A 14,921-nucleotide genomic window follows, 5' to 3' on the forward strand; every position below is an offset into this window, starting at 1 on the left:
TTATTTACATTATGCGCTTAACGTTCTACATGCATTAATTAATCAACGCAATAATTCCAAAATGACATTAAAAATACTCGATAGTTCACGTTATTTACTGATGAGTGTATGTGATTTGTTTCTTCAGTCAAAAGTAATAGAAAACTGTAACAAATCACAATGTCTAGAGGCCTTTATCGAAGTAAAGCGAATTGCTTATCGATAACGGTCTCCTACACCTGTATACTTTAAGGTACATATCATGTACTACACACGTAATTATTCATTTCTTATAAGTACTCTCGTTTATATTTTTATGAGAAAGTGCTTGATTTTGTCAATGACTTCTTTCATACAGGTAGAGAAACGAAACAAACTGAAACTGAAAATCTATAGTACAAATATGAATTACTATAATTGGAAACATTTCATAAGCTTAGTTTGAACTGGCATTTTTGAAAATTGTCAGAGGACTAAGAAAACAAGATATAATTTACGAGACTAAAAGTGGTATTTTCTCTCTTAATCCTATAATTTGTCAACCGTAGAGAGAGATTGTTGTTCTTTGCAAATTTTTTGAGTTTTTGTGTCTTCATAGGAAAAAGGTAATTTCAAAAACGAGAAGGAAACAATGCACTTACTTCAGGCAATACTAGTATAAATATGATACATAAAGCGCGTTTACGATTACTTTTTATCTACCATTTAAGCACAGTCATCAAAGAGTACACCCTGCTGCTTATTAATTTCTTGTTTCTATTTTTCATAAGTATACAAACGGATTAAGATACCGTCATAGAGAACAAATAAAACCAGGTAACAATTAGTCAAAATCTGTAACCGGATGAATGGAAAATATCAACTTATCATTCTCCTTTGGGAATACATCATAACTGTTAGATTTGCTCATATGCAAAACAAATTGCAATAAACTCGGTTACCACTTAAGCTTGACGTCCAGCAAGTAAGGAATCTTCGAGATTGAAAAATATATATACACCAATAATGGATTGAATCGACAGTATTTCAGATTAAACTATTTGGACTTTGCTCCCATTTCCTTCCAGGTACCAACATGTAATTGTGAACTACCTCTCTCAAAGTAACCCGGTACATATAGATCAACTGAGAAATGCAAGGTATAAAGCACGATTACCAAAGCTCCTCTCTTTATACTCTGTCACCGGTGGCATGAGAGTGAACATGCGATATAAGAAAGAGCTGCCAATCTTTTGCGGCGAAAGCTGTAATTGTTGGTTGTGTATCTAACGTTTGAAATGTTTTGCATTGGATTTGATATCATTGAGAAACATAGTGCTTCTATCAGAATTCGTTGTTCTTTCTCGTGTTTCCTCGTATTCAGAAGAATGCAGAGTTGCTACAGCTGCCGTTCCATCACATTTATTTTTCAATCCTGCTAGCCGTTCTTTGTCCCGAAAAGGTATATTTTTCTCCGGCGATGTTCTTCATTTGCTTCTATTGGTCTGCTAGCCACCACGGAGTCGTAGATGGGCCTGCACGGTGTTGCCCTCCCTGATTCCGGCATTCCACAAACTGTCTGAGCCGCTAAGCGGGCGACCTCTGAACGTTACATACATCTGGCTTGATGACACTTGGAGGTGGTCAGCAACCAAGAAAACGAAATTGTCCTGACTCATTCCTAGTGGGACTGGTAGGGTTAATGTCTCTTGTCGATCGGGCCTTTGTACATGAATGGGGACCTGTTGAAATTGACGAAAGTTTCAATCGAAGCTCATTAGAATACGTAAGCTAGTATCTGATGTTTTTGCAGTATATTCTCTGGTTTTTTTTTTCTTCATCATGCGCGAGAGTGCGACTAATTTAATGCATTTTTTTTCTTTTGAAAGCTACTGTTAAAGTTAACGCACAGAAAACTTACAATACCAATCGGTAACATACAGAAACATGCATGGAGAAATCCTAGTACAGTTGAGATACAATTAGCGTATTGATAGTCTGACCTTATGAATAAAAATGTAGGCACCGTTCTTAACATTACATTTAAATCATCATAATTGCCGATTATGTGAATAAGTATTTAATTACATATTGCAGCTGTAAATCTCTCACTTTTTCTTGATAACTCTGATTTGCTTCAAATGTTGTCATTACCAATGTATCGTTCCTTCAGGAAATAGCAAGAAACCACGCAGCTGTATCATTATAGTATCGCGCACGAGTGTCATTACTTACCGGTCGCTTGAGGTGTGGCTCGTTGATGATGCCTCCTGGTGGTGGAACTTGCTTAGAAGTCATAGTTGTTCAAATTTTGGTAGTTGTCTTCAAAATCAAAAATGTAAAAATCACTTCCGTCGCTCACTGTGTCGATCTCTGTCTGATCTGTGCTTTATCTGATATAGAAGCTCCCTTTATAGTAAAAGCTACCGCTCTAATGGGGTATGACGTCTCACTACAGTTTGGGGATTTCCACTCGGTGTACTTTTTTTTCAGTTTTTTTATTTTCGAATTTTCTCGAGACATCAAAGATAATCAGAACAAAAATGAAAATGAAGAATTCGAATACTAGAAATTACACACCTTTAATATCAATATCACAATTTAACATGTATACTTTGTTAGTAGTAAGCGTTGTATGTGTGGTTTTTTTTTTTTCAACCAACTAAATGTTACTGAGATGTTATTCACAAATTTACCTCTGCCTGTTGGAGCTATATATTTGGCTGACGTTGGTCTCACGTAATGAATAATAGCTAATAAGTTATCTCTATTTTTTCGTGGGGTTTTCTTTAATTTTGTTAGTATCATTCACAATTTTGAATGATATTACAAAATTGGGCCTAACAGACAAACATAAAAAAGGTGAAAGAATGATCTTCATTATCACTTTTATATTATTTCAGTTATTTTGCTTTGGAAAGCGTGTTATACCCAGAAGTATGAAATCAAATTGATGATGTCTCTTTCAGGACTAAGTCCTGAAAAAGAAGATCTCATATCCTGTCAAAACTTCAGTGCTCTAGGACACTGTACGGTTCAAAGGAAATAAGATGTTGGAGCGGAGATAGTAGCCACTTAGATCATAGGAAACTACGCCAGTCACTCTATAAATAAGATAAATCAGAGGATAAGATAAATCTGAGGAGCTGCTCAGACAAGGTATACAATATATATAATTATATAATATATATATATATATATATATATATATATATATATATATATATATAAGATGACGAAGTAGGGTAGTATTGTATTTCAGTCCAACAGCGCTATTTATCAAGACCAAATTTGCGACGAATACATTGTACGTATATATTCGTCGAAAAGTTGGTCTAAACAATTAGCACTGTTGGACTGAAACGCATTACTACCCTACTTCGTTATCTTTTCTATGCTGGTACCAACGCGCGGACTACAAGTATCATTATATACGTACATAGATATACATATATATTGCTTTTCCTTAAGCAATAAGCAAAAAATTTTCCTTAAGTTTAAGTTGGGCATAATATGAATGACAAAGTTGACTGTTTGGCCTTATCGATTCACTGTGTCTTTCAGTTTATCGTATTTGATGCGAGCTATACAATCAATGCTACCAAAGCAGTTCCCTAGTTCCCCTCGAAGCACACACACACACACACACACACACACACACACACACACACACATACATACATACATACATACATACATACATACAGAGAGACAGACAGACAGAGAGGCGGAGGAGGGAAGGACCATTGCACAATAGTGCATTGGCGATACGCTACGGCTGACACGAGTATTACCTTCTCGCAGAGGAATTCAGGCAGCACTACGAGATACTATTCAGCGGCTAAATATAGAACTCAGCAGATAATTTATGCGCGAACTGTGGACTCACTGCAAATCATAATCGATCCATACTTTTCTATCGATTCTCTCAGCCCATGTGCCTCCCTTAAAATGAAGCTTCAGCCTTATTAATAGCCCAATAGTTTAAGTTTGGTGTTTGTTTGTGTGTTGTTGTTTTTTTTGTCAAAGTTGTAAACCTGTTGATATTATGTGTGATGATTGGCTCCATTTGAGCTCGTTTTTTGTAATACATTTTTTGTATGTTCTTCAATGAAGAAGACTGAGATAATAATTTTTAAACTGCGAAATTAAATGTTTGTGCATGGTCATATACACACGTACATCAGCGCACTCTCCCAATACAATGAACTCACATTGAATGTTTTGAAACACATAGTTTAGCAAACAGTTGGTAACGAACATTCAGAACTGCTACCACTTAGTCTTACCATAACCGTTTCCTTCCAATGATACATTCATAAACGTTTTGTACCTATGCTTTTGGAAGGGTTTAGTTTTTCACAAGTGTCATATTGCTAATAAAGTACGACATTAAATGACATGGTAATCCGACATGACACACAAATAAAAAAAAAAAAAAACAGGAATACATGTAGATTTAATGAATGCAGACATTTGGTTACAGAAGCACAGTTTTGAGGTAATTGGGTAACCTGTTTAAAAGTTATGAATTGTTTGAAAATTCAGTTCTGCAGTCGCAGGGTAAGACGACTGGGACAAAACTGTGGTGTCATGGAAAACGATTTTGAATGTTATGTCATGTTCGTAACTAGACGCTAATTTCGTATTATTTTGGGCACATGTAGTATACTACGACATCGCCTCTTTGTGGATATCATTACTTTAATGAATGGGTGCCCTACACTGTAATAACATGTTAGGGATATGAAACATTTGTTTTTTTCCGATATTCAAATTCAAATTCAAATCTCCGACTCCCTTCAGTGATAGGAATCGTGTCTGCAAAAACAATCTGGGTTTAACATAGCAAACAATACTTGTATTTGTACTTGTTATTTGTACTTGTTATTTTATCTTTTACCGATGTCAATCACCAGAAAGTAAGTGGAAATGTGTTACTTTTTCCCCTTTTTGGGGTGGGAGGAGGCTTGACAAAATGCCAACAAGATAAAACAAAATGAGTTTTATCAATTTTAGCTTCAATTTCTATGTTGCGGGTTACTGTACACGTATAATATTATCTCATTACACCCCATATGCATTACAATCGCCGTATACTACTTACAGCATTATTCAAATAGCGAGAACGCACACGTGCATAGTCGTCAACCAACCTGTTGGAGTCTAGTAAATGAAAATACACCGGTAAATTTTGTGTAACATTGTTACTGCATACTTGATCTTGGTGGAATTATACAATTAAAAGACAAAGGGCAGGCAGAAAAATTTGAGGTGGGGGTCGGTATCTTGGCCAATAAGAACAAAAGAACGCAAATCTTTTACACGTGCGGGAGAGTCTCATATCCATACCTACCATACCATACCTACCATAATATATGATAAAGACATGTGTCCATTTAATCGAATTGTGTATTGTTAACGCCGATACTGGATCATCACTTAATTCTGTGGTTCTGTTTTGTTTTAAACTCTGATTAGTATGAATAGAATCAGTGTCACTGTAGCCGGGTATTTGGGCTTCATGATTCAAGATTCGAATTTATTTACACTTCCATCAAATAAACAAAGAAATTGTATACATTGCATATGTACAGGATATTTGTAATAATTGCTGAATGTGATTTGACAAAGTACATATAAAAAATGAGTACCAAATGAAAAAAACGAAATTATATCTTCGTTTAATATATATATATAATATATATATATATTAAGAGAGAGAGAGAGAGAAAGAGAGAGAGACAGCGTATAATACAAGTTAACTAAGGATGGGGATGGAAATGAGAAGCAAAGCTTGTACGATATGGGACCCTCAGAAAATACACAAGACAGCAATATAAAACAAAATGAAACCAACTGATCTCAACTGACATAGAATCAAAATAACTGGGAAGGGAAAGAGAAAGAAAAAAAGAAAGAAGAAAACAAAAGTGGTTGAAGTGGTATGTAGTGAAATGTATAGGAGGAGCCGGCATTGTTGTTATTGGATCGTTCGGATGACATGTTGTTGTTGTGTGTGTGTGTGTGTGCGTGTGTGTGTGTATGTATACATGTTACTGGGGAAATAAGTGGGGATGGTAGGGGCTAGGTAGATGTAGTTAGGTTATAGTAGACTACTGGTTAAGAGGTTAGGCAGGAATATGGTTTATACACATATGGTTGTTTTGTTTTGTACGGGGGGGGGGGGGGAGGGAGTAGGTTGATAGGTGAAATAAAAAATGATGAGTTTTGCTTGGTTAAATTAAGCATGCTTTTTGTATGACATGTTTGGGGAATGCTGTACTCTCAACGGAATGAAAGAGAATTCATGTAATGAAGCGGAGATTGAGAAATCTGGTCAAGTTGATCAAGACATTGTTTTTCTATTTTAAGAGTTATACTTAATCTGATATTTTTTATGTATATAGCTTGTGCTCTGCGAGAAAAAAAGGAAGTTATGTTAGGAAAAAAAAAAGTGATTTAGTAGCACATTTTCTTTTTGGGTGTGTGTGTGATAAGGCACATTTGGATTGGCTTGATTAGGCTGATCAGAATAGCTTTTCCTGAGAGTACTGCAGAATTTCATGTCATTTTTCTTATAAAAAACATGGTATGATTGGGAAAAAAACCCAAATATATTGTACTGTATTGCTTGAAAAATGATTCAGCAGCACATATTTTGTTGTTGGTAATATTAAATTCATTGTTAATATTGGATTGAATATTGAATGAAACTCAAATAAAGAATATTATGAAACAAAATACACACACACACACAACACACACACACACATATATATATAATATATATATATATTTACACATATATACATACACACACATATATGTACATAAATATAAATATATATATATAATATATATATATATATATATATATATTATATATATTGATACCTGAAGAACTACTGAACTTTCAACATATTTGTTATAGACCACCTTTCTACACTCATCACAAAATGACATAAAGATTATGCTTTTATAAAAACACTTCATTTCGTAAAGATTTCATTTGCCATGTCAGACGATATATTTTGCAGTTGTTATGCGAATTTAGTCTAGTCATGTCGTTCTTCAATGAAGAATGTTTACACGATAAGCGTAGGTGTAGGTGATTAAGTCTGCGGCGAATTACATGTCCCAACAGTCAATATTCAGTATGCTGACGTGTATGTAATCAGCAAATTCCCCTGTAGTGAACATACACACAACGCATATATGTATATATATTTTGTGTGTGTGTGTGTTTGTGTATGTGTGTGTGCGCGCGCGTGTGTTAATGCTTAGATGTATTTAAAAGAATTTTATTGTGTGTACTTTTAAAAGTATAACATGGCTACGTAGGATGAGCTGAATCTCCGACCAGAGTGAATAATCAAATGGAATGAATGATTAATTAATAAATTTATTTATATCTGTATTTAATTCTGGTGTGTTTTTTTTCAAACAGAGCAAAGCTATGTAATCAACAGCAAATGGAAGTTTACTTACATTTGTATGCATGACTCTGAGAATTATAATAGTCCACCTTAGAAAGACATCATTATAACTACGACTTCAGTGAGTAATACAATCACAGAAGAATGCAATTTTTCCGCACATGATTTGATAACAATTGTCAGATACCGTACAAGTGAGGTTGGATTAATCGATGTAAACTCATTTGCAATTCATTATTCTTGATTGAGTTATTATCTAAATACAGGTGAAAACGAAGGTATAATACTAGGTGTTGTTCTCTTACTTTTATCAAGGATGTAATCACAAACGTTATTAGGACTTTACAGTCATTCAATATTATACAGCGGAATGGATTCCTGTTTGATTCTTCTGCATGACTATTTAGAAACAATTAACAGTTAATCGCCAACCAGCCACCAAAGATATGATTTTTTGGTATGAACGGGATAGGTCTGATTCTCCTTTTTCGTATTTCTGAATTTTTTTCAAATATAGTTTTCAACGTGGGAATGCTAATCAGCATATATCATAATATAAAAACGGCTACCAGCAGGTACGTTGAATGCTCCCCAGGGAGTGGAGAGGGAGTTCTGTCAGTGCCAGTTGCAAATATCCAGTGACCAGTGTAATAATAGTATGTAAGTGCACTGAGCACTCTACAGAGTGGATTTGAGACAATACAAATTACATGTTATAATCAATGTTATTATCGTTATCACTACCATTTCTTTTTCATCATGGTTGCTGTAATCATTTACTGTCTCTTTACTTTGCTCGCCTCTTACAGTTTGTCAAATGTTGTTTAATTATGACTTTATACAAGTTCAAGTTCAAATTAGAATAACATGTATACAAAAAGAACCAGGTCCACCGTTTCATTCAAAATGAATGGCAGGTTTAGATACGTACATGCATGGGGTACGAAAAAATACAATATTAACATTTGCATTACTACGACCCAAAATATTCCTATCATATCAATCATTCAATCAAATATCAATACATATACTATTTCTACATTATACTATTATCTTATTTTCAAGGATAGGCCTCCTTGGCGTTGACACTGCTCTAGCAGAATGCCCTTTCATTAACATTACCATAAAAATAGTTGCCAGATACCCAATAATCAACTTGCGTAAAAAAAGGCATGCTATTGTAGATAACACCATCTTCCCCAAGGAGGTTGACAAGTTGAAGGAATCAAACCTGGGACCTCAGATGAACAGTCAATATTCATATCCACTATGCCACAGTGCCTATATAATGTTGTCTTTTTCGTTCATTTTGTCGTCCCCCTATATCAAAGATTCCGCGACAGCTGCAGTCCTTCAAAAAGTATACAGATGTGCTTGCCGTGAAGAGTTGCAGTCGATAAGTAAGGTATAAAAAAACTTTTCTTTGCTTTACTTCATCACAAATACCATTTTACTGCATTATGTAGATTCATTAACTCTGTTTCAAGAAACGTTGCAGTTGCAGTATGTGTGCACGTATAGATACACAGAGTCTCCCTCCTCAATTCCAGCGTTCTCAAGAGTTTCCATACCGCTCAGCTCTGCACCCTTAAACTTCACGGAGATTCGGTTCCGTGCGATGTCGACATGATCCGAAAACAAGGTCGATAAAATATTTTCTGAGATATTCCCAAGTCGACTTCCATTAGAAAATATTGTCCGGACTTGATAACTCTGATGGGAACCTGTTAAAGTTTGAATCATTTAGATAGAAGTTTTCATAACGATGGCACTCAATACTTTGCACTATTTTTATTGCAATATTATATTACTAATTTGATACCCCTCTTAGCTTTTAGAACATTAATTTTTAAGTAATGTATTACAATTCTTTGTGGTTGTCATGGTCAACTTGTAAAAAGACATAAGAAAGAGGTCGCTTCAAAAAGTCATTCAACATATAAAAAAAATCTTAACTTTCTTGTCCTAATAATAACTGATAGAGAAATGGTACCCGCAAATCTGCTTTACCTGAAGAAAAAAAAAATGAAAATCGTTTGGGATATAATATTGGGGAAAAAAAAGTACTCCTAATTTTGTATTTCTTCTTCAGAATGCATTGGTAACCTCCCTTTTCAAAATGGCAAACTGCGAGAGTCGATACTTACCGGTCTCTTGCGACTTGGTTCGTCCATCGTAGTTGAAGTGTTTGCACTTTGTTCAAAATGCAAAAATTTAAAACAAAAATATGAAACGTATGTTTGCCCAAGTAAGTAGCCCTGACGGATGTGTGCATTTCATCGTAATATCAGCTTCATATAAATGCGCCGAAGCTCTGAGTTTTGGGTGACGTCTTTCTAGTTCGGGGATTCCCACCAGAAGTTGGCTTTCGGCTTCTACCCGTCCGAATGTTCTCGACATAATAGCCCGAATTCACGAAGGTGGTATTGAAATCATGGTTTAAACCATGGACTAAGACCGTAGTTTCGTATGAGGCGCCAAGTGTCACATGGCCTATTTCGTTACGAAATCAGTCATTTCGTCGATGAAATTACCATTTCATTTCGTCGACGAAATCGAAGAAACGACTGATAAAAAAGGCCATGCCCCATTCAAAACTACGGTCTGTGCCACGGCTTAAACCATGGTTTCAATTGTACGTGAATTCAGGCCCATGTGTACGACGATATAACTAAATGAAAGGCAGTGGGAAGAAAGACACCTCAATAATGAAGGGATTCTCACAAATGTTTGGAAGCCAGCAATGAATTGAATATTTGCAGCTTTGGCCATTCCAAATTTACTAAATGCAATGATTTGTTACAATTTCTTATCTGGCAAACAATATTGATAAAAATCATACAATAATCTTACATCAAAAGTACATTGCATTATATGTGATGAAAATGTGGTCTAACAAAGCCTACAAATCTAACTCTATGTAGTAGCATATTATCTCCAATAAATAACTTTTGAGTTACTCTCTTCAGCTGTAGATGTATAGAGCGATCGGATCATTGCAAAAAGGCTATTCTCGAATGATTCGTTTGTCTCCAGAATTTCCAGTACGAGGGATTATCACTTGATAATAAGGCACACCATTAATTAGTAATCAATGAGTATTTACAACTTGAAATTTTCCATGCACCACCATAGATTATGCAATAATTTTTATTGTATTAAAGTACAAGAGTAGGAAAGAAACAAATGCCAAACGAGAAGAGCTCCTATGCCATCCTCATATCTCTGTGTGCAATTTCGTTTCATATCATTTACTCATCTACTGATGGTGAGATATCAGACAAATCATCATACTTCGTCTCTCACAAAGATGTAGCTCAACCTTTTGCTTACCATGATAAAGAGTAAAGAACTCTGAAGATACATAATGTCTAATCTGTTTCGTGTGACTTTGCACATGCCTAGATTTACTAGCACACAGTTATCTTCTATTGATGCTTAAATGTTGTAGTTTGACCGTTAATGCCGAATTATTTTCATCTGCGTTACTTTGAAAATACCTTCTCTAAAACTGTCATCGAAAATTTCTATCACTTTCTTATTTCTATTAATATAATTCCAAAATGACAAAGTTTCACATGGTTATTAAGATTGTGCCTAGGGAAAAAACAATGAGCGTAAAAAGCAAAGAGATTGATATTCGCCTAGCACACATTACCAACACGTACGCGTCGTCAAAGGTCATACTAAGGTTACACTCTCAGGGATCGTCTTCAGTACGTGGGATATCAACCGATGCGTTGACATAATTTTGAATTGTAATGTCAAATTAGGAGTTTGGACAAAAACATTATGCGATTTGTAAAGTTGTTAAAGTTACTCATTTTGGAAGGCAAATTAAGGTAGAGACTGAAATGAAGACATGGCTGTAAAGATCATTCTAAATCATAACCCCGTAGAAACAAATGGCAAAGAATGATTGTTTCTACTACGAGTGTATCGCCATTACATGAATTACTCAATGACTTCCTTGATGCAGATTTGATTGTGGACATGCTTTCCATGCAAGTTTTGTTTCTAGAGATAATGAATGTATGTTTTGTTTCTAGAGATAATGCATGTATGTTTTGTTTCTAGAGATAATGCATACAGTAATTTAGGAAAACCGATTTGTTCACGATTTCTTACGCCTGTACAGTGATTCCTGGTGCCATGGATTGAGTTTGAGTTTCATAAGTGTCATTTTATGACACGTCCAAAGACCTACTTCTTCTTTTAACCATCTGTACAACCAACATAAGGTATTTAGAAATTGTTACTAATAATCCTGGATCAGTGCTGCCAGTAACAATTTTCCTGGTATGTCCGTGTTTTCTCTACAAAGTATGTAGTATAATGTCACAGTTTGACAGTTTAATGTAAATATTTTCTTTGTTCCGAATTCAGTATTTATACACGGACAATGATAAAATAAAAGCGGGACGGTAATGGGTTTAAAAGGAAGCAGCCAGTAAAGTTTAGATGAATTTCGATGCATAAGAAACACTAGTTCATAGGAAAACAAGAAACACTGTTCTGCCTCTATCGTCTGTAGAGTAAATGGTTATCATAAAGATCAATTTTGGAAGTAATTCATCATGATTTCAAGTGTAACATTTTTTCCATCTTGGAGATTTCTTCTTTTTTTGGGTCTCTGATAAATCATGTCACGACGTAACAATGAATTTATACAACAGGTTACCAGGGTAGGGAAAGACATTAGGAATATCATACAATAAAGTCTTCTTACTCATATTTGACCCTTGGTTTGGTGATGTTTTGCTATGTTCCTCCGTTATTATTTCGGAGGTTCTTCCTCAGAACAACGTTGATTGAAATTCATTTCTCATATATTCTTATATTTTCCACTTCTTTTTTCTGATAGATATATTCAACAATATGTGATCTACTTTTTTTTCATAAGACCAGGATACGAAAGCAACTATGGTGAGCTATGAGGCAGAATATTACGCCTTGCCTCTTAAAAGGACCTTTTCCTAATTTTCTACACACCAATGAAATACTATGCAGAACCTCAGTTCGGCATGTAATTATCAAGATTTATAGTACACAACTGTCGTCTGTAAATGAGTGCTTTTCTGATTGCTAATGCCGAATATTTTTCAACTGTGTTCAAAAGGAAAAAAATTGATCTTCTGTGACCATCAACTGCTTATCTCTACCAATATCAATTAAAATGACGAAGATAAACCATTGATATTGGATTAATGGCTGGGACGACATATAACATAGAGAGAAAGAGATAGAAGGAGATTTTTTGCCTCGACGTGTCACAACATAATCAAACTCTCAGAGGTTACCTTCAGATCGTCGACAAATGAGCTATGCGTTACATACTTTTGATATTTCTATTTGATATTTCTATTTCATTGTTACAATTTATAAGACTAATGTTAACATTGTGTGTTCAAACATAGATGATAACAACAAAGACAGCAGACCAGATTATTTATCAAGTTTTTAGGACGCAGCCAGTAACGTATAATTGAATTTCCCGAAATAACTACAGTAAACACAATTCTGCTTCTGTCGTAAAATGGCTATTTAACCAATCAATTTTGGAAGCAATTCGTTACCTTTCAGTTTTAACTTCTTCCAGTATGGAGCTTATTGTTCTTATAATGCCTGTCATGCCGTATTCAGTGGTAAATTCAGCAGGAAAGAAGATAGGAACAAGGGAAGGGATGTCGGTATCCTGGCGAATACCACACATAAAGTAAGAAAGAACATCAATGTGTATTTACATGTGCGTGGGAAGTTTCTCGGCAATACTTGCAAGTCAACGAGGGTCAAAAATTATATAGTGACATTCTTGAACATATTATTATTTGTTTATAATTGATTAATCTAGATATGACCTAAGTAGGATTATACAAGCAAACAAAAAGTAATACTACTATAAAATGCAAGCGCGGGAGGAAGAGGCGGTAGCCTCTACCAAGCAAATGAACTAAAGGTATACCACTTACACTCCTTTGCTGAAAATATGGGATTGTTCTTAAAATTTGTCCGTTTTAGTCCTCCGTTACAAAATGTCTGTCGGTCTGTCTGTCTCTCTCTCTCTCTCTCTCTCTCTCTATATATATATATATATATATATATATATATATATATATATATATACATATATATATATATATTTATATTATATATGTGACCGTGCACCTCAAAACGAACATAAAGTCGCTCACACTGATTTTGCGTGAGGACTGAAAATAAGTGAAATGGGTCAACCTAGCCGAACTTGACTTTTTCATATTTTCTGAAAGAGCGGGTATTCTTTTACATTATGCTAAAATTTGGTATCATAAAACGGGCAGGAAAGTGTATTTTTTAGCAGTTTTATCTCGAACATTTTTGGTAGAATAGTGTGATTAGGTGTGTCTTTAGAATCCCTTTTTCATTTCTGAAAAACCTTGTCCACACTCTTCACTTTCAACTCTAATAACTTTTGAAAGGATAGTGCTACTGCTTTGAAAGTTGGCATTAATTATGGACAGAATGTGTTAATGAGGCATGCTTAATTTCAGTTTAATTTGATAATCCTTTCATTGTTGTTACTCTGGTGGTTTACTTCCTGTTTTTTTGTCCCATTTATCGCACAGCCAGCACGGTTTGGTAAAGATTAAGCGCTTGAATAGACACTGTACTTCAGAGCCTCTTTTCTCAGTTCACACTTTTCCTGAGTTTGTGCTTTTTTTTCCAATATTTAGATAGGTGAGGAGAGTCCATTTGATTTGAGTTATACATCATTTTAAAGCTTAAAGTCTGCTCTTTCAGAATATGGTCTTAAATAAAAATTCATGTCTGGCGACTTTTTGTTTGTTTTGAGGTGCAGGGTCACATATATACATATATATACACATATATATACATATATATAAAGAAATATAAAATGAATTCTTTGAATGATTGATATATATATTATAACATGACTTTACTTAACAGATGAACACGCACCTTTTCCCCCTATTTTTCTTCTTTTATAAGAAAAATAAAGAACTGAATGAATTATTACAAGAGACAAAATTGAGTTTTGGTGTATTGGTGAATATTTATTAGAAATTTATTGAAGTTTTTTATTCTTTCCTCTATGCTAAACGACCAAGAAGAAAGAACCGACCATCAAAAAGGTGCAAAATTTACATTGCTAATGTTGATTATAATCATAAATGGCAACTTTTGACTAACTGATGTTTGAATTCACTCTTTTCATTCATATTAGGGAAATAGTAAAACATCAAGATTGCTAGCAGTTGGTTCCGTCATATTCACACATTTATTCGTTGTGGACTTAAGCTTTAGTTCCGCTATTAACTTAAAAAGCTATGTGTTATCTGTTTGCTCATATTGCATTTATTTTTGAGGTTGTTTCTAGTGATGTGTATCGTATTTGGTTTTTACCATAATCTTTTAGGAAACATTATACATTCAAATTCAAAAAACAAAATGAGTGGTACTTTAGCTTTTAATTGTGCAATTCGTCAATCATATGCAACATCTGATACACAATGCTGTTCCAAT

The 14,921-nt window shown here is 34.6% G+C and overlaps 1 protein-coding gene across 1 annotated transcript; it reads right to left on the reverse strand.

Moving 5' to 3' along the window:
- Positions 1-2,355, reverse strand: LOC139742683 (uncharacterized). Its single transcript, XM_071653215.1, has 2 exons — positions 2,194-2,355; positions 1-1,700 (listed from the first exon to the last, which is right to left on the reverse strand). Exons 1-2 carry the CDS (start codon positions 2,254-2,256, stop codon positions 1,467-1,469), a joined length of 297 nt encoding a protein of 98 aa, XP_071509316.1. The 5' UTR covers positions 2,257-2,355; the 3' UTR covers positions 1-1,466.
- Between the last annotated feature and the right edge of the window lie 12,566 nt (positions 2,356-14,921).

This window comes from Diadema antillarum, unplaced genomic scaffold (genome assembly GCF_040938485.1).
Source record: "Diadema antillarum isolate AM-2024a unplaced genomic scaffold, OU_Dant_1.0 seq00001014_RagTag, whole genome shotgun sequence".
NCBI lineage: Eukaryota > Metazoa > Echinodermata > Echinoidea > Diadematoida > Diadematidae > Diadema > Diadema antillarum.